The 20329-nt window shown below is 46.1% G+C and overlaps 1 protein-coding gene across 3 annotated transcripts in view; it reads left to right on the top strand.

Moving 5' to 3' along the window:
- LOC115115135 (rho guanine nucleotide exchange factor 11-like) overlaps positions 1 to 20117 on the top strand; it is a 30857-nt gene extending 10740 nt beyond the window's left edge. For 2 of the 3 annotated variants that reach the window (XM_029643621.2, XM_029643620.2), the window contains 32 exons: positions 24 to 61; positions 161 to 250; positions 430 to 498; positions 639 to 743; positions 834 to 932; positions 1086 to 1128; positions 2381 to 2477; positions 3076 to 3198; positions 3757 to 3780; positions 5095 to 5224; positions 5407 to 5500; positions 5663 to 5692; positions 5971 to 6100; positions 6214 to 6420; positions 6618 to 6668; positions 6774 to 6922; positions 7207 to 7347; positions 7639 to 7715; positions 9028 to 9153; positions 9614 to 9731; positions 10730 to 10878; positions 12927 to 13002; positions 13465 to 13647; positions 13870 to 13951; positions 14116 to 14196; positions 14389 to 14447; positions 14614 to 14781; positions 14901 to 15131; positions 16745 to 16846; positions 17188 to 17519; positions 17604 to 17736; positions 17930 to 20117. In XM_029643621.2, coding sequence (XP_029499481.1) covers positions 24 to 61; positions 161 to 250; positions 430 to 498; positions 639 to 743; positions 834 to 932; positions 1086 to 1128; positions 2381 to 2477; positions 3076 to 3198; positions 3757 to 3780; positions 5095 to 5224; positions 5407 to 5500; positions 5663 to 5692; positions 5971 to 6100; positions 6214 to 6420; positions 6618 to 6668; positions 6774 to 6922; positions 7207 to 7347; positions 7639 to 7715; positions 9028 to 9153; positions 9614 to 9731; positions 10730 to 10878; positions 12927 to 13002; positions 13465 to 13647; positions 13870 to 13951; positions 14116 to 14196; positions 14389 to 14447; positions 14614 to 14781; positions 14901 to 15131; positions 16745 to 16846; positions 17188 to 17519; positions 17604 to 17736; positions 17930 to 17988 — 3596 coding nt within the window. In that variant the 3' untranslated portion in view covers positions 17989 to 20117. The remainder of the gene's footprint in view (positions 1 to 23; positions 62 to 160; positions 251 to 429; positions 499 to 638; positions 744 to 833; positions 933 to 1085; positions 1129 to 2380; positions 2478 to 3075; positions 3199 to 3756; positions 3781 to 5094; positions 5225 to 5406; positions 5501 to 5662; positions 5693 to 5970; positions 6101 to 6213; positions 6421 to 6617; positions 6669 to 6773; positions 6923 to 7206; positions 7348 to 7638; positions 7716 to 9027; positions 9154 to 9613; positions 9732 to 10729; positions 10879 to 12926; positions 13003 to 13464; positions 13648 to 13869; positions 13952 to 14115; positions 14197 to 14388; positions 14448 to 14613; positions 14782 to 14900; positions 15132 to 16744; positions 16847 to 17187; positions 17520 to 17603; positions 17737 to 17929) is intronic. The other variant, XM_029643623.2, reaches the window with a different exon arrangement.
- Positions 20118 to 20329: the final 212 nt, after the last annotated feature.

Raw genomic sequence — 20329 nt, 5'->3', positions numbered from 1 at the left:
ATAATTTCTCCATTTATTGGCAGCTCGGCTGTCGGTGGACTCAAGTGAAGGAGACTTTGAGGTAAGTAATGTCAGCACCAGATGCACCAGACCTTTATGAATGACTGATGAGAGAGGGGCGAGATGGTCCTTCTCACCCCTCCACCCCCTTCTCCCCCAGACCTGTGAGAGCCCCCACTCCTCCCCCTCCTTCTTCAGGACCCCCCTACGCTGGAGACAGGGCTCCGACACACACACCTTCTCTGACTCGGTGATACCAACACACACACACTTTTCCACTCACAAACACACATTCTGATTCAGTGAGAAGATATACCGTCTAGTCTGAGTCAGTGATGTGAACAATGTCTCCTACACAACTACACACACACACACATGCCAAAGGTTTTATTTTCCTAATCCTGACCTTTGTGACCTGTCTTTTGGCAGGCTGGGAAGACTCAGATCATTGGCCCCGAGGAAGAGGAGGAAGAGGACGACAGCTATGCACTCAATGAGGTGAGACCGTCTTTATCAGCAAACATCACTTACCTCATCTACGTATCCTGCATCTCACATCTGTGGAACTATATGAATCTCCCTCTCTCTCTACGTCTGTCTCCCTCTCTTTCCCCTTCCTCTGTCTTTCCCTACTTCAGATGGACGGTCCATTTCAGGACATAGAGCTTCTCAAGTCGAGACCGGCCCATATGACGGTGTTCATGAGATATGTCTTCAGCCAGCTACTGGATCCCAACCCACTGGTCAGTACTCTGACCCTAAGGACTGCTATTGACGGTTGTTCCACCTCTTACATGGGAACTAATCAGGTGTGTGTGTCGTCTCTACAACAGCTGTTCTACCTGTCGGTGGAGGCCTACCTGGGATCCAGCCCTAAAGACGCCCGTGTCCTCGCGCCTCAGATCTGCTCCCACTTCCTGGACCCTGATGCTGTGCGTCTCTCATTGGTTTATTCAGTTAATTCATTTGGTGAATTAGTCTTAATCAATTAGACCGGACCATTTAATAATCTTGCAAGATTTTAAAGTACTCTTGTAGTAACGGTTGTAGTTACGGTTCCTTACATTTTGTTATTTAATTTTCAGCCGTTAAAAATCAGAGTACGAGAAGAGTACCTGGCTGATATAGGTAAGATCCAACACAACACACTAACGTTACTGTGATGGTTTTATCTTGAGTTAACCTTTCTTTAACCAGCCACGTCAATTAAGAACAAATTGTTATTTGCAATGATGGCCTGGCAAGAAGCCAAAGGCCTCCTGTGGGGATGAGGGTTACAATAAAAAACAACAATGTAAGACAAAACAGACAACAGACGGAAGACTGGCAACTGCACAAATACAACCGCAAACAGTGCAGGTGTGTGAAGTAAAACATGTTTCCTCACAGAAGGCAACGCAATCTAGTGACACGGGGTGACAACAATAAACAGCTACATGTCTCAACAACCTGTTCATCTATTTGCCCTTTGACCTCCTCCAGGGACACCAGGTCCTGGGGTTTTAGGTTGGCTGGGAGGGAATTCCACGACCAGGGGGGGCTGAGTAATGAAATTACCTTTTTCCATGCTCTGTAAACATTTTTGGGACTGTTAGCATAAAACAGATTAAGATCAGAGCTTGTTTTAATTTCGAGTTAGAAGAGAGGATAGATAAAATGAGCAGTGTTTGAGCCTGCGTGTTGCTAGTGATGTCCACTCGACAGCACTGTAGCGATTGGTGACAAAAATAAGGCTGCATGATACACAGTCAAGAGCCTTCAGTATAGAGCTTGAGGACATGAACAGTATCACCATAGAAAAGCACAACTAATCAACTATTTTCTGACTGCAAAGGAAAAACAAGCTCAACTTCTCATCCCAGTTATTTGTACGTTTTGACGTGCTCTATAGAATGTCCTTCCAAGGTACTAATTACATGGTTTTCAGAGTGTTTACTCTTGGAAAATACCATGCATTTTGTTTTACAGGAATTCAGAACAAGCTGCAAATCTTCCAGATTCTTTTGAATGATGTTTTAAAGCCATTTGAGCTTTGCCAAAAGCTAAAGGGAAATTGCTGCCACTTAATAAGTAAACAGTGTCACCTGCATAAAAATGTCTCAATATGTCTCCCAATGTTGTTGATCTAGATAATAAACCACAGGGGACCTAAAAATGGATCCTTGAGGAACACCTGATTGCAGCTCTATGGTGTCAGACTTACAACCGTCTGCCTTAACACACTGGGTTCGAAATGGCCTGGTAGTTTACAAACCCCTCCAGCGCATGACCAGTAATGGTAGTTGTGTAAAGTGGTCAGTCTTAACTCTGTCAGTACAGGGTTGTGATTCTAGTTCAGTCTGTACTAAGTCTTACTGTGAGGTGTTGTGTCCTGTCTCAGAGAGTCGTCTCCATGCCCAGGAGGACATCAGGGGACCTCTGTCTGAGCTCCAACAGCAGGTGCTGCCTGACATTCAGGACCAAATACAGGACTACAGGTACAGTACAGTGTATGGGACAAGCTGAATCATCTGGAGGGGTGTCTTGTGTTTGACAGTGTGTGTGTATATGAAACCCATTGGTGTGTGCATTGAGGCTTGTGCTAAATGCAGATAATGGCGGGGTGTGTATGTTATTGTGTTTGCCAGAGTTGGGCGATATGGACAAAAATCCAGATCGACTGTCCCATTAACAACCACATTATCAAACTTATTTCATTTCAATCATCACATATCTCTGTTATAGGCTACTTATCGTAATGAAAGGGAAGGTGGGGATACCTAGTCAGTTGTACAACTGAACACATTCAACTGAAATGTATCTTCCACATTTAACCCAACCCCTCTGAATCAGAGTGGTGCGGGGGGGGCTGCCTTAATCGACATCCACGTCATCGCTGCCCGGGGAACAGTGGGTTAACTGGCAGAACGACGTAGTTTTACCTTGTCAGCTCGGGAACGATATCAGCATAATGCCTGCGACGAGAGGATCGGTCGGTTTGGATCATTTTCAGTTTTTCGTCCCAGCTGTAGTTTGTGTGTATTGAAAGTTGTGTGACCTTTGACCTTGTGTGCTCTGGCGCATGTGTTTGTGTAGGAACAAGCAGATGATGGGTCTGGGCTCTCTGTTTGGAGAGGGAGACCTGCAGCAGCTGGATGGAGACCCAGCCAAGGAGAAACAGGTGGTGGACAGACAGGTCACTGCTCTCTGGGAGATACTGTGAGTTGGGCCGTCTAGCTATGATACAACATGTTTATCCCATGTGACCTTATCAGGAAAAACTCTGGGGCCCCTATATATGCAATGCATTCTAAGGGTAAGTAGGACTGCTAAGATTGCAACAAATAACACACATTGTTACTTTTGTGCTTTGCTGCGATGGTTCAGTGTTAGCATAGCAAAACAGTAACTACGGTAGGACAGTGACCGAGCCAGCTGGCAGTACAGGGAGCTCAACATCTCACCGTACCAAAGGTCAGAGTGTGATCACTGATCACTCGGGAGGCTTTGCAGGTAACCTCGAGCCGCGGCCGCCCTACCCACATGATGTTTGTTACACACACCTACTCACTCCTATCACATGACTCACTGCTAGGTAGATACAAAACAGGTCACCTTGTTTTTTATCAGCAAGGATTTATTTATTTTGCACCTTGTTCAACAGGACCAAGCCACTTTGGAACTAAGCCAGAGACCTTATTAAAAGAGAGGTTGTTGTTTTTGTGCAGAAGAGTGCGAGAGTGAAGAAGCTAACAGTTGTTTTTCTGTGTGTTGCAGCTCGAAGCACGAAGACGACAGAAGGTAATAAAAGTCTGAGCGTCTCATGTCTGTTGCTGGAACGTGATTGAATAATAATGCTTGTTTGTTTGTGTAAACGTACCCTTCTCCATTCTGTCATTTCTCTTCCTTTCTTTGTCTGTTTCTCTTTCTTTCTCTCTTTCCCCTGTTTCTTTCTCTTCCACGTTACCTTTTTTCACACTCGCTCGCCCTCCCCCTCTCTCACGCCCTCTCTCGCCCTCACACTGCCTCTCTCTCGCCCTCACACTGCCTCTCTCTCGCCCTCACACTGCCTCTCTCTCGCCCTCCCCCCTCTCTCTCGCCCTCACACTGCCTCTCTCTCTCGCCCTCCCCCTCTCTCGCCCTCACACTGCCTCTCTCTCGCCCTCCCCCTCTCTCGCCCTCACACTGCCTCTCTCTCGCCCTCCCCCCTCTCTCGCCCTCACACTGCCTCTCTCTCGCCCTCGCCCTCACACTGCCTCTCTCTCGCCCTCCCCCTCTCTCTCGCCCTCACACTGCCTCTCTCTCTCGCCCTCCCCCTCTCTCTCGCCCTCCCCCTCTCTCTCGCCCTCCCCCTCTCTCTCGCCCTCACACTGCCTCTCTCTCGCCCTCACACTGCCTCTCTCTCTCGCCCTCACACTGCCTCTCTCTCTCGCCCTCACACTGCCTCTCTCTCGCCCTCACACTGCCTCTCTCTCGCCCCCCTCTCGCCCTCACACTGCCTCTCTCTCTCGCCCTCACACTGCCTCTCTCTCTCGCCCTCACACTGCCTCTCTCTCTCGCCCTCACACTGCCTCTCTCTCTCGCCCTCACACTGCCTCTCTCTCGCCCTCACACTGCCCCTCTCTCTCGCCCTCACACTGCCCCTCTCTCTCGCCCTCACACTGCCCCTCTCTCTCGCCCTCACACTGCCCCTCTCTCTCGCCCTCACACTGCCCCTCTCTCTCGCCCTCACACTGCCCCTCTCTCGCCCTCACACTGCCTCTCTCGCCCTCACACTGCCCCTCTCTCTCGCCCTCACACTGCCTCTCTCTCTCGCCCTCACACTGCCTCTCTCTCTCATCCTCACACTGCCTCTCTCTCTCGCCCTCACACTGCCTCTCTCTCTCGCCCTCACACTGCCCCTCTCTCTCGCCCTCACACTGCCCCTCTCTCTCGCCCTCACACTGCCCCTCTCTCGCCCTCACACTGCCTCTCTCGCCCTCACACTGCCCCTCTCTCTCGCCCTCACACTGCCTCTCTCTCTCATCCTCACACTGCCTCTCTCTCTCGCCCTCACACTGCCTCTCTCTCTCACCCTCACACTGCCTCTCTCTTTCCTTCCCTCTCCCTCCTCAGTTCTCCTCTAGCCTCTGCGGTGCTGTTGTACCTCCGTCACTCGGGCATTAAGCTGAGGGACTCCAGGGTGTTTCCAGGACTCAGCACTGAGAAGGAGAAGTGGCTCTCCTTTTTCCCCAAGACCAAGAAGGTAGGAGCTGGAGTCAAAGGTCAAATACTGTGTTCTGGGTCATATTCAGTAGGCACTTGTCCAGAAAGAAACGTTTGCTTGAATTTTTACTATGCAAAAAAAAAAAACGTTCTCAATGTCCAAGATGTGCTTGAAATGATTGTTTTTACATCACAGAGCTTTACTCTTGTTTACTTCTACAGCTGAGCAGTGCAAAGAAAGAGAAGGATGGAGAGGACAGGAAGAGAAACCCCATCCTGAAGTATATCGGCAAGCCCAGGAGCACCTCCCAGTCCAGTAACTACACACACACACCGAGACAGACACACAGACAAACACACACACATTCTGTTTTCATCGTAACAGTATGATTTAATTCCCATTATCGCATCCTTCGTTTTGACCCTCGTTGATATTTTTCTGTCTCATGTTTTCTTTTGCTTCACTTTGATTTCCCAGCGTTCCATGTCCCCTTGTCTCCAACTGAAGGTGTGTCATTTATTATTTTGAATATCTTATTTTATCTTGTTTTTTTTCCAGTGTTTTCTCAGCTTATTTTAAAACATGATAATATATAATAATAAATGCCATTTAGCAAAGACCTTTTTTTATCCAAAGAGACCTGATGTACTGTTATTGCTTTCACTTTGGGGTTTTAGGCTGGGTATCAGTAAAGCACACTGTAACAACTGCTGCTTTATAAAATACATTAGATTGATTTGATGTTCTGTGTGTGTGTGTGTGTCCCCTGTCTCGTCTCCTCTCAGTGCGTCCTGGCAGTGTGAGGAACATCATCCAGCAGTTTGAGAACCACCCAGAGATCCCCGGGGAGGAGGGGGACGAGGGAGACCTCCAGAGACTGTCCTCCAGCAGCCTGGGAGAGGACAGTATGGACAGGTATCAGAGAGAGAGAGTGTGTCAGGTCTATTGTGCACAATTGTTTGTGTGTCAAGATTGTACATGTTTACTTATGTGTTTCTCTTTCTCTCTCTCACTGTCTCTTTCCTCAGCCCTATGGTGTCGGTGCGTCTGGCTCGTAGTGAGTCTCTGAAGGCGCAGGGGGAGGGGCGTCGGCGGAGCGGGGCTTCAGGAGTGGAGACAGTCCCTCGTTCCCGTAGCGACGTGGACATGGAGGACTGTGGGGAGGAGATAGAGGGGCCGGGCCTGAGACCCCTACACCACAGCGCCTCCTCCTCAGCCACCAGTAGCTCAGCACGGTGAGACTACACACACACATACGTCTTGCTCATACACACATATCTGAAATCACACACGTTGCACAAACTCACACACAGACACTGTTTCGGAACACACTGTAGGATCCACATGCTCCTGACGGGGTTGAGCAGCATCATTGTAGCACAGAATAAAGACAACAGAATAGAACCAGATCTGATTGGTTTTTCCTCCTCAGATCCTTGGAGAACCCCACGCCTCCATACACCCCTCGGTCGTCTAGACGACAGTAAGACATCACTACAACCTACTGAGGTCTTCAACTTTGATCGACCTGGAAGTATATTAAAACACCTCTCTCTGTGTGCTTCTGCGTGTGTGTGTGTGTGTGTAGGTTTGAGGAGTCCCCGGTGGCCCTGCTCCCTGATGCCCCAGCCCTAGAGGACGACATGGTGGACAGTCACAACTGGCAAGAGACAGTGGCCCCTCAGGTCCTGGCTACACTCTGTCCCCGAGAGGTGGACCGACAGGCTGTCATTTACGGTAAACATCCACTGCCTGACCTTTGGGTAGCAGCAGAGGAATGTGCAAGGATACATTCAGGCCGAGAGGAACGTGAAAACCTTATGCATCTACAACTGTTCCTATATCCTGTCTAAACATAGCCACTGTATATCTGACTGGAACTAACAACTTCTATTCTGTTATTTTCAGAAGGAAATATTATTAGATTGTTATATTTACATTCTTCTCTGTGTCTCCCCCTTCCTCTCACCTCTCCCGCCATTCCTCCCTCCCCCCCCCCCCCCCCCCCCCCCTCTCCTCAGAGTTGTTGACGACAGAGGCGTCTCACCTGCGTACTCTCAGGGTCTTGGATCGGGTGTTTTTCCAGAAGATGAGGTGTGTTCTGAGCTCTGACGAGCTGGCCTGCATCTTCCCCAACCTGCCTCAGGTCTACCAACTACATGGTCAGTGTGTGTTTCTCAGTTCTGTCAATAGGTATTCAGTCCATGTAGATTTAAAGATCTGATAAGATTGTGTTGCATTAAAAAGGTTCTCTGTTTGTGGCATCGCTGTGTAAACATAATGTTTTGATGGATTTAGGTGCTGCATGGTAGAGAAGCACTGTTTTAGCGTTGCCTTTGATTTGGTAGTCAGTCTCATTGACGTTAAGCTCAATGTTATTGTGTTTGATCAATGTTGCTTCAATGATTTTATTGTTTAATCAACGTTGTTCCACCGTTGTTATTGGGTTGCAGTGAGCCTGTGTGAAGCCATGAAGAAGAAAAGGGAATCTCCCATCGTTCAGGGCATCGGTGACATCATGCTGGCCAGGGTGAGTTGAACTAGCTAATCAAGTCTTCCCAGTCCCGTGGCTCAGTTGGTAGAGCATGGTGCTTGCAACGCCAGGGTTGTGGGTTCTATTCCCAGGGGGACCAGTATGTAAATGTATCAACCCACTACTGTAAGTCGCTCTGGATAAGAGTGTCTGCTAAATGACTCAAATGTCAAAAATGTCATCTCTCCCTCCCTCAGTCTTTGTTTTACTATCCCTTCAAATCAAATGTTATTGGTCGCATATTTCCATATTTAGCAGTGTTAGCATGTTCATCAGTGAGATGGAGTGTTACGCTGTTAGTGGTCAGTTTGAGGGCTCAGCTGTTGATAACACCTGTCCAATAGTTTTCAATCATATGCTTATTGAGTGAACCTGAACATTAGGAACACCTTCCTAATATTGAGTTGTACCCCCCCTTTGCACTCAACAGCCTCAATTGGTTGTGCAGGGACTCTACAAGGTGTTAAAAGCGTTCCACAGGGATGCTGGCCCATGTTGACTCCAATGCTTCCCACAGTTATCAAGGTGGCTGCATGTTCTTTGTGTGGTGGACCATTCTTGATACACACGGGGAACTGTTGAGTGTGAAAAACCCAGCAGCGTTGCAGTTCTTGACACAAACCGGTCCGCCTGGCACCTACTACCATACCCCGTTCAAATGTACTTAAATAGTTTGTCTTGCCCATTCACCCTCTGAATGGCACACATACACAATCCATGTCTACTTGTATACTGGAGCCTCAGAATGGAATGAGTTGCCTCTGTCTATAAAAACAACATCCTCTCTGGGCAGCTTTAAACATATGTTTGATGTCTTCTGTGCCCATATGAATAACCCCTATGATGTAACTGGAATGATGAGATAGAGGTTCTTCTTCTCTGTTGTTGTTTTATTATTTCACTGCCATACTGTGTTGGATCTTGTCTAGCCATCTTGTCTCAAGAGGACCACAATGGAAATAAGTCCCAGACTGTATTGTGTGTTATCCTCAATGATTTTATTAATGTGCACGTATGGCTTTTTCAAGTTTTATGTGTGCTTGTTTTTTTAAATGGTCGAATTAATAAACTAAACTAAAATCCATGTCTCAATTGTCAAAAAGGCGTAAAAATCCTTCTTTAACCTGTTTCCTCCCATTCATTTACACTTATTGAAGTGAATTTAACAAGTGACTTCAATAAGGGATCATATATTTCATCTGGTCAGTCTGTCATGGACAGAGCAGGTGTCCTTAATGTTTTGTACACTCAGTGTATATTGTGTAGTGTTGTGTTTTGACTGGGATATCGGTGTGTACCTGTGTGTTAGTTTGAGGGCGTGGCGGGGGAGGAGTTTCAGGAGCAGGTGTCCCACCTGTGCAGCCAGCAGTCTCAGGCTCTGGAACTCATTAAGAACAAGCAGCGCAAAGACCCCCGCTTCACACACATCATCCAGGTAACACACACGCATCACCCAGGTAACACACACGCATCACCCAGGTAACACACACGCATCACCCGGGTAACACACACGCATCACCCGGGTAACACACACGCATCACCCGGGTAACACGCGCATCACCCGGGTAACACGCGCATCACCCGGGTAACACGCGCATCACCCGGGTAACACGCGCATCACCCGGGTAACACACACGCATTACCCGGGTAACACACACGCATTACCCGGGTAACACACACGCATTACCCGGGTAACACACACGCATTACCCGGGTAACACACACGCATCACCCGGGTAACACACACGCATCACCCGGGTAACACACACGCATCACCCAGGTAACACACACGCATCACCCAGGTAACACACACGCATCACCCAGGTAACACACATACATGCAGTCACAATGGCTTTTCCATTAATTGATTTGATTGTTTGATGGATGTATTGTCAGGAGTGTGAGGCCAGTCCTCACTGTAGGAGGCTGCAGCTGAAGGACCTGCTGGTGTCTGAGACACAGAGACTCACCAAGTACCCTCTGTTACTGGACAACATCATCAAACACACAGAGGGTACGTAGGATCCATCATCCGCCTCCATATCTCTCTTTCTTATTTATATAGAGATTCTCTCACACTCATACTCACCAAGTACCCTCTGTTACTGGACAACATCATCAAACACACAGAGGGTACGTAGGATCCATCATCCGCCTCCATATCTCTCTTTCTTATTTATATAGAGATTCTCTCACACTCATACTCACCAAGTACCCTCTGTTACTGGACAACATCACACACACTGATAGTCTGACAGTTTAGCACCAGTGGTCTTCATTAAGTTACTGTTAGATTATATGTTAGTCTTAGTAGTTAGGTGATATGTTAGTCTTAGTAGTTAGGTGATATGTTAGTCTTAGTAGTTAGGTGATATGTTAGTCTTAGTAGTTAGGTGATATGTTAGTCTTAGTAGTTAGGTGATATGTTAGTCTTAGTAGTTATGCGAGTAGGTTCGTCTTTGTAGTTATGTGAGTAGGTTTGTCTTAGTAGTTATGCGAGTAGGTTTGTCTTAGTAGTTATGCGAGTAGGTTAATCTTAGTAGTTATGCTAGTAGGTTTGTCTTAGTAGTTATGCGAGTAGGTTTGTCTTAGTAGTTATGCGAGTAGGTTTGTCTTAGTAGTTATGCGAGTAGGTTTGTCTTAGTAGTTATGCAGGTAGGTTAATCTTTGTAGTTATGCAGGTAGGTTAATCTTTGTAGTTATGCAGGTAGGTTAATCTTTAGTTATGCAGGTAGGTTAATCTTTGTAGTTATGCTAGTAGGTTTGTCTTAGTAGTTATGCGAGTAGGTTAGTCTTTGTAGTTAGGCGAGTAGGTTAGTCTTAGTAGTTAGGCGAGTAGGTTAGTCTTAGTAGTTAGGCGAGTAGGTTAGTCTTAATAGTTATGCGAGTAGGTTAGTCTTAGTAGATAGGCGAGTAGGTTAGTCTTAGTAGTGTTGTAAGAATAGCTACTGCTTTGAACTAACTGGTCCTATTTGATGTTGTGATATCACTGGGTGTAACGTCTTCCTACAGCTGGCTCCACAGACCTCCCGCCTCTCCAACGTGCACAGGCCTGCTGCCGCGGGATTCTGCAGGCCGTCAATGAAGTCGTCAGGGAGACTGAACACCGGCAACGACTCAACCAATACCAGCGCAGGCTGGACCCCACGCCACAGTTCAAGGTACCTCCTTTTCCTCTTCAGAGTTTTTAGTATTGACCACCTCTTCAAAGTTAGTATTTTCCTCCTCTTCAAAGTTAGTATTTTCCTCCTCTTCAAAGTTAGTATTGACCACCTCTTCAAAGTTAGTATTTTCCTCCTCTTCAAAGTTAGTATTTTCCTCCTCTTCAAAGTTAGTATTTTCCTCCTCTTCAAAGTTAGTATTGACCACCTCTTCAAAGTTAGTATTTTCCTCCTCTTCAAAGTTAGTATTTTCCTCCTCTTCAAAGTTAGTATTTTCCTCCTCTTCAAAGTTAGTATTTTCCTCCTCTTCAAAGTTAGTATTTTCCTCCTCTTCAAAGTTAGTATTGACCACCTCTTCAAAGTTAGTATTTTCCTCCTCTTCAAAGTTAGTATTTTCCTCCTCTTCAAAGTTAGTATTGACCACCTCTTCAAAGTTAGTATTTTCCTCCTCTTCAAAGTTAGTATTGACCACCTCTTCAAAGTTAGTATTTTCCTCCTCTTCAAAGTTAGTATTTTCCTCCTCTTCAAAGTTAGTATTTTCCTCCTCTTCAAAGTTAGTATTTTCCTCCTCTTCAAAGTTAGTATTTTTTTCCTCTTCAAAGTTAGTATTTTCCTCCTCTTCAAAGTTAGTATTTTCCTCCTCTTCAAAGTTAGTATTTTCCTCCTCTTCAAAGTTAGTATTTTCCTCCTCTTCAAAGTTAGTATTTACCACCTCTTCAAAGTTAGTATTTACCACCTCTTCAAAGTTAGTATTTTCCTCCTCTTCAAAGTTAGTATTTTCCTCCTCTTCAAAGTTAGTATTTACCACCTCTTCAAAGTTAGTATTTACCACCTCTTCAAAGTTAGTATTTTCCTCCTCTTCAAAGTTAGTATTTACCACCTCTTCAAAGTTAGTATTTACCACCTCTTCAAAGTTAGTATTTACCACCTCTTCAAAGTTAGTATTTACCACCTCTTCAAAGTTAGTGTTTACTACCTCTTCAAAGTTAGTATTTACCACCTCTTCAAAGTTAGTATTTTCCTCCTCTTCAAAGTTAGTATTTACCACCTCTTCAAAGTTAGTATTTTCCTCCTCTTCAAAGTTAGTATTTTCCTCCTCTTCAAAGTTAGTATTTACCACCTCTTCAAAGTTAGTATTTACCACCTCTTCAAAGTTAGTATTTACCACCTCTTCAAAGTTAGTATTTTCCTCCTCTTCAAAGTTAGTATTTTCCTCCTCTTCAAAGTTAGTATTTACCACCTCTTCAAAGTTAGTATTTACCACCTCTTCAAAGTTAGTATTTACCACCTCTTCAAAGTTAGTATTTACCACCTCTTCAAAGTATTTTCCTCCTCTTAGTATTTACCACCTCTTCAAAGTTAGTATTTTCCTCCTCTTCAAAGTTAGTATTTACCACCTCTTCAAAGTTAGTATTTACCACCTCTTCAAAGTTAGTATTTACCACCTCTTCAAAGTTAGTATTTACCACCTCTTCAAAGTTAGTATTTACCACCTCTTCAAAGTTAGTATTTTCCTCCTCTTCAAAGTTAGTATTTTCCTCCTCTTCAAAGTTAGTATTTACCACCTCTTCAAAGTTAGTATTTACCACCTCTTCAAAGTTAGTATTTTCCTCCTCTTCAAAGTTAGTATTTACTACCTCTTCAACGTTAGTATTGACCACCTCTTCAAAGTTAGTATTTACCACCTCTTCAAAGTTAGTATTTTCCTCCTCTTCAAAGTTAGTATTTACTACCTCTTCAACGTTAGTATTGACCACCTCTTCAAAGTTAGTATTTTCCTCCTCTTCAAAGTTAGTATTTACTACCTCTTCAACGTTAGTATTGACCACCTCTTCAAAGTTAGTATTTACCACCTCTTCAAAGTTAGTATTTACCACCTCTTCAAAGTTAGTATTTACCACCTCTTCAAAGTTAGTATTTTCCTCCTCTTCAAAGTTAGTATTTACCACCTCTTCAAAGTTAGTATTTACCTCCTCTTCAAAGTTAGTCTCTTCCTCCAAACACATAGTATAACAGCTTTATTCTGATGATGTCCTCTGTCCTGTCAGAGTCTGGACCTGACCAGTAAGACAATGATCCATGAGGGTCCTCTCACCTGGAAAGTCAATAAAGACAAAACTTTAGGTAAGACCCACAACACTCCACAGATAGAACAGTTTTTTTAGTTTATTTTATTTTATTTTTACAGGGACAGTGCACATTAATCAACGTTTCAGTAAAAGTGACGGTTTTAGCCAGCCGGCTAATTTTCAACCGCAGTCCCTGTTGTGCTTTAGATTCTGTTGGCTCCTCTGTCCAGAGCTAAAAGGAATCAGCTGCGAGAGACCCCGGGAGACACTGTCCCAGACATGTATTCCATATTGGAGTCACTGTTCTGATTCTGCTGTATTGTTGCTTCAGTCACCAGATAATACACTGGGAGTTGAATCATTTGTGCCTTGTTAACTTTTTGGGTGAGTATATTTGACTTGATTTATTTTCCCTCCCAGAGATCCAGGCCCTACTGCTGTCAGACCTGCAGGTTCTAAGTTCTAGTGTTCTGTAAGGGTTCTAACCGTATGGTTCTGGTTCTCCTTCATCTCTCAGAGATCCAGGCCCTGCTGCTATCAGACCTGCTGGTTCTGCTCCAGAGAGGTCCAGACGACCGGCTGCTACTGCGCTGCCCGTCCCGCTGGCTGGGGGGAGGAGGAGGTGGTAGCGGGGACACCAAGGCCTCCTTCAGCCCCGTGGTCCAGCTAGACTCCCTCCTGGTGCGCTCTGTGGCCACAGGTAAGAGGTTAGAGGTCAGGGGTTATGGGACAAAGTGTGGAGTGGCCAATGGTTGTGTATAGATGAATCAGTGATCTGGGTTAGATTTAGACAACAGTTTAATGCTGTAACAACAATGTAATAACAGGAAATGGGATCTCAATCATTTTGCAAGATAATAAGATAATGGCTTTATTATCCCTGTGATGATGATGATGGTTTGATTGTGTCTGATTCCCTCAGACAACAAGGCCCTGTACGTCATCAGCACCACAGAGAGAAAGATCTATGAACTGGTAGCGGGGACGTCCTCAGAGAAAAACATGTGAGCACATCTACATCATCCATATCTATACCAGGAATAGAGATTAGTTTACAGATAATATACATGTAGAGGTTCATCAGGATTTTAACCTGCAGCATTTTACTCATCACATGGAAAAGCTTTGGTGGACGTTTTGAGTGCCATTTTATTTATATTTTTAACAGCTGGAAGGACCAACTTGAAAAGACCATCTCATTGGTTGCTGGCTCCTCACCTTCGACCAATAACAGATCCACACCTATTTTGTGAGTAATCCTTACACTGGCCCGTTTCTAACAATTAACATTGAAGATCTGTAGACTCTCATAGCATTGCAGACCATTCGCTATAGTTGTCTTAAGCAGTACTGATTCCATCTCATTGTTCTCTCTTCTGTCTTCTCACTCATTCCTCGCCCTCTCTCTCCTTTATCTCTCTCTTCTTTATGTCTCTCTCAGCTCCCCAAGTCTTGGCAACGCTTCCCCTGTCTCAACTGGCAGCCATGTCTATCAATCAGGTGAGACAAATTGTGTTAGTAAGGAAGTGTATGTTTTTGGAGTGGATTATAGTGACTACAGATATAAATATTAATTTATGTAGGATATTTCTGTACAGTAATATTCTCTATCATTCCCCAACTCTGCTCTGTCGTTCATCACATTGATGATCTTTAATCTCCCTAGACGACTCGATGACGGAGCAGGTGGTTTTCATGGAGACGGACTCCCCTAACGATGATAATGAGCTCGCACGCACCACACCAACGGACCAATCAGGAGCTTTCTTCTGCGGGGAGGGGCAGGACTACGTCAAGCGACGAATTGGAGTAGCAGAGGCAGCTCTTGAAGACGGTGAGACTTGACTTGAACATATAAAAATATTATTTTGTATACGTATGTACTAGCGTCACTAGAATGTGTTTGGTTGAGAATCAACTTTCCACTTCAATATCACTTTTCTGCCTTTTCAGTGGAGACGCTAAGGCAGCTGATTTTCCGCGACCTGGAAGATGGGTGGAGTCACGGCTCAGATGGCACGCCCACAAACGAGGCAGCCAATGAGAGGAGCCCGTTCAATGACCACCAGAGGCCGCCGTCCTCTGAGACTCTCCTTAGCGTCAGTCCCAGCCAATGGGAGGCTGAGCACGCAGAAGCCCCGCCCTCGGAGGTGGAGTGCCCCAGTGTGCATGTTGTGAGGAAAGGTAACCGTGGTCACACTCCTTTACCTTCTGCGTGGTCACACTCCACCCTTACCTTCTGCGCGGTCACACTCCTCCTTTACCTTCTGCGCGGTCACACTCCTCCTTTACCTTCTGCGCGGTCACACTCCTCCTTTACCTTCTGCGCGGTCACACTCCTCCTTTACCTTCTGCGCGGTCACACTCCTCCTTTACCTTCTGCATGGTCACACTCCACCTTTACCTTCTGCATGGTCACACTCCACCCATACCTTCTGCATGGTCACACTCCACCCATACCTTCTGCATGGTCACACTCCACCTTTACCTTCTGCGTGGTCACACTCCACCTTTACCTTCTGCGTGGTCACACTCCACCTTTACCTTCTGCGTGGTCACACTCCTCCTTTACCTTCTGCGTGGTCACACTCCACCCTTACCTTCTGCGTGGTCACACTCCACCCTTCTGCATGGTTACACTCCTCCTTTACCTTCTGCGCGGTCACACTCCTCCTTTACCTTCTGCGTGGTCACACTCCTCCTTTACCTTCTGCGTGGTCACACTCCTCCTTTACCTTCTGCGTGGTCACACTCCACCTTTACCTTCTGCGTGGTCACACTCCTCCTTTACCTTCTGCATGGTCACACTCCTCCTTTACCTTCTGCATGGTCACACTCCTCCTTTACCTTCTGCGCGGTCACACTCCTCCTTTACCTTCTGCGGGGTCACACTCCTCCTTTACCTTCTGCGTGGTTACACTCCTCCTTTACCTTCTGCGTGGTCACACTCCTCCTTTACCTTCTGCGTGGTCACACTCCTCCTTTACCTTCTGCGTGGTCACACTCCTCCTTTACCTTCTGCGTGGTCACACTCCACCTTTACCTTCTGCGTGGTCACACTCCTCCTTTACCTTCTGCGTGGTCACACTCCTCCTTTACCTTCTGCATGGTCACACTCCTCCTTTACCTTCTGCGCGGTCACACTCCTCCTTTACCTTCTGTCACACTCCTCCGGGGTCACACTCCTCCTTTACCTTCTGCGGGGTCACACTCCTCCTTTACCTTCTGCGGGGTCACACTCCTCCTTTACCTTCTGCGGGGTCACACTCCTCCTTTACCTTCTGCGGGGTCACACTCCTCCTTTACCTTCTGCGGGGTCACACTCCTCCTTTACCTTCTGCGTGGTCACACTCCTTTACCTTCTGCGTGGTCACACTCCACCCTTACCTTCTGCGCGGTCACACTCCTCCTTTACCTTCTGCGCGGTCACACTCCTCCTTTACCTTCTGCGCGGTCACACTCCTCCTTTACCTTCTGCGCGGTCACACTCCTCCTTTACCTTCTGCGCGGTCACACTCCTCCTTTACCTTCTGCGCGGTCACACTCCTCCTTTACCTTCTGCGCGGTCACACTCCTCCTTTACCTTCTGCGTGGTCACACTCCTCCTTTACCTTCTGCGTGGTCACACTCCTCCTTTACCTTCTGCGTGGTCACACTCCTCCTTTACCTTCTGCGTGGTCACACTCCTCTGTTAGATTCAGCTGATCTGGTTTTCGGATCTCATTCTGTCTGTCACACTCTCATACAATATCACCTCTTTCCACTTACACTCACTCTTTCACTCCATCTGTCCTCAGCTGTGGTTGCGGGCTCCCCTTCTATCCCCGATGACATCACTGAAGATGTCACCCTCCACTCTGACCAATCACCTGAGCCGAGAGGCGAGGCCAGTGTACGGGGTAATGCTCCAGTCGTCAGTCTAGTTGTCCTCTTCAAACCTTCATGAATATCTTCCATTAGGTCCAAGTCTCTCTGTCTGAGGTTTGTGACTACTACACCAGAGTCGTGTCCAGAGATCTATTTTGAAACGTAAATCGTATGGTTCTTCCTGAATTTGTCCAATAAGAACACTCACTTTCGTTTTTCCATTTTTTAAACGTTTTCCAATTCATACCTACTGAACACAACCCTCTAGCTGCATACTATAAGATTTCACAGTTGTAGTGTCAATTTAACATGGAGATTTGACTTTTGTTCCCACGGGTGCTCATTGCAACTCTGTAAACCCACTTTGCTGCAGGAAACGTGTTCTACCTGGTGATGCCTACAGAGCAGGGAGAGGGACTGCTGGACGAGAGTCACACAGATGAGGTCAACGACCCCTCCACCCCGACCACCACTGAACTTCCTGATCTGGAACAGGAAGTGATTTCATCGCCCGTACAGACTCATGAGAAAGAAGGGCAGGTCGCTTCCATCATGTCTGCGGACAATCAATCGGAGAGGGGAAATCTGAGTCGGCAGGAAGGGCAGAGTCCATCACAAAAGAGCCTCCAGAGCCATATAATCAAAAACGTGGACGACATTTTCCACACCATCGAGGAGTTGATGAGAAAGCTGCACCAGCTGAGGGTAAGGCGTTTTAAACACACACACTTGGACGTTATTTCCATGCTAATCTTTCCTTGTCGTTTTCTCCCCTCATAACCCCCTCAGGACATAGAGACAGCTCATCACCAGCTCCTGAAAACACTGAGAGAGCCGCCTGTCAATCCAGAGTCTGGTGACCTCTTTCATATCCAGGCAACCGTCGTCAGGACACCGTTTCTGGACCGGGACCCAGGGGACGGTGAGTTCAGGGGTTAGATAGAAGAGGTCAGGGTCATACAGAAGAGGTTTTGTGGAAAGATTTGGTCTGGATACCACCTTTTCATAAAGGCATTTCTTAAACCTTCAAATTCAATATGGACCTTTCTGGTTGTTGGTTTGTCTGTGTTTACATCAGCTCTGTTATTGACATATCTCTCTCTCTCTCCCTCCAGGAAAGGAGGCGAGCCCAGCAGAGCCAGCCAAGCTGAAGATCCTCTCCACTGGATTCTAACGTTGTCATTTCAGCGAGGACTTAACAGACTTACTCCCACCCTGCCGTAGACATACGCACACACACACTGATGGACTGGGACCCCAACCTTTACCCCCTCTCACACCCCTCACCATCAGCCCAATCCCAGCACGCACTGCTCATGGGAGCAGAATCCAGGAAGTACCGGGATGTCGTTGGCGTTGCCCTGGGAGACCAGGAATTGATGCAGGACTGATGCCCCTGACACCCAAGGGGCTGCCCCCAGCATGGAGTTAGGGTGAACTCTGACCTCTGCGGAGCAGGAAAGAGTCCTGGGACGAGAGGATGGACAGATGAAGGGGGGAAATGGAGAGAAGCAGTGATGAAACAGTTGTGTGAAGAAGCAAAGAGAGTACAAGAAGTGAGAGGAATCTAAATTGAGTAATGTCAAGGATAAAATGTTGAATGAAATGAATAAGGTTGGCTACATTGGAAGGAGAAGTTAGTATACTTTGAAAAGAACACTGGGTTCAAAGGGAGAGAGTTGAGAAGTGACTGATGTTTTGACAAAATAACGACTGGACAACTGAAGGAACCCGGCACTTTACCCACAATGCATCCTCTGTCATGTATCCATACGCCAAAGCTGATTGGATTGGTGAGGGATAGGACACTGGACAGATCACCGGCTCTATTGGGAGTCAAAGCTGCACCTAGTTTGAGCCAAGATGGCAGTTCTCTACCGCTGGTTGCTTTACAGTATGCCTGCCATGGAGGCTGATCGAAGGACTGTCTATATAGCTATATATATTCAGGTTTATTGCACTGGGCCAAGAGGAAGGAAGGAAGGAGTAAAGAGATCACAACATGCACAGTCCTCATTCATCCATAAAATCATTCATGTTATGTGATACATATGTTTGATAATCACACAGGAGAGAAGTGCCATGAAGGAAGAGGTGTGTTGTTGTTAAGGGATAACCAAGATGGCGGTCGGTCAGTCATTCTGACGTATGCAGCAAGTCCTGCATGTATGTACAGCTGCTAAGCTACGGGATGGGTTGTCTGTAGCGACAACATCTTCCCGGTGACCTCAGTAACGCGCCACTGGACTGTTCTCTACTGAATGGCTGTTGTCTCGTCTGCAGCGCTACTCCTAGACATACAGCGATGACCACTACGAAAAAGGATACATGTTCAATGAATGCACAGATGTCTATCATGTCGTCATCGTTTCCTAAAGAACGCTCTACTGTATTGTGTGTGTAATACTGTGAATCCCCTCTATACTACTATACCATGACTACTGTTTGCTGTACTGGCACAAAAAAACATGAAGGGATTTTCCTTCATACAGAGTGACATAGGTTTGGACTGAAAGACACCTTTTGCACAGATGACTTGTATTCATTGGGAGAGGAAGTCTGTTAACCCTCTAAGTGTGTGGTCAGCGTACGGTATGTGTGTGTGTGTGGTCAGCGTACGATATGTCTGTGTGACACTACAGTGTGTGTGTGTGGTCAGCATACGATATGTCTGTGTGACTACAGTGTGTGTGTTTGTGTGTGGTCAGTGTACGATATGTCTGTGTGACACTACAGTGTGTGTGTGTGTGTGTGGTCAGCGTACGATATGTCTGTGTAACACTACAGTGCGTGTTGGGGCTCCAGAGGGGATGCAGATTTTTTATTTACCTTGGCATGGTTTACGATTCCAGACTCTTACTTTCATTCTGTCTCTTAGCTCGACATTCGTTTACCCACTCTTTTGAGTAAGTTCTTTTTCTTCTGGTCTTTTGTCTTGTGTTTTTCCTACATTTCTGTCTTGAGTTCTCTAACCATCTCTCTTGTTTAGAGGTTAGAACTGATGGTTCCTCCCTTTGTCAAACCGCTGCACAACAAACTAGGGCATGCATACACATGTCTTTAATGATCCCTTTCTCTTTTAATCTCGTTCACTTATGTAATATAGAAATCACAATCTTGTATTTTTCCTGGAAAGCCTTTGTCCTTTCTTTTGATTTTATTTTTGTAGATACGAAAAAAATTGTACATTATTTTCTCTCACGTTTGAATAAATGGTGCGGTTGTTAGCTGCGAAGAAGGAAAATTAAGTCTTGTTGCAGATTCATGTGTATTGTGACATTAAAAATAACTTTGAAAAAAGGATTGAGTCCTAACTCGCCCACCTTCGTTGATATGAGAAAGAAACTAACTCTACCATGAATATTTACAGATCCTGAATCAAAAGAAGCTACCAGTAAGCATATTTATTCACACATTATACATCCACTATTGAGTACAGAAATATCAGGCCAATTTCTCTCTCAAGGGCCCGACAAATGTATTGTCTTTTAGGGCCTCCCGTATCATTGAATTTG

The sequence above is a fragment of the Oncorhynchus nerka genome, linkage group LG12 (genome assembly GCF_034236695.1).
Source record: "Oncorhynchus nerka isolate Pitt River linkage group LG12, Oner_Uvic_2.0, whole genome shotgun sequence".
In the NCBI taxonomy this organism is placed as follows: domain Eukaryota; kingdom Metazoa; phylum Chordata; class Actinopteri; order Salmoniformes; family Salmonidae; genus Oncorhynchus; species Oncorhynchus nerka.
This window is presented reverse-complemented; position numbering and strand designations above follow the sequence as displayed.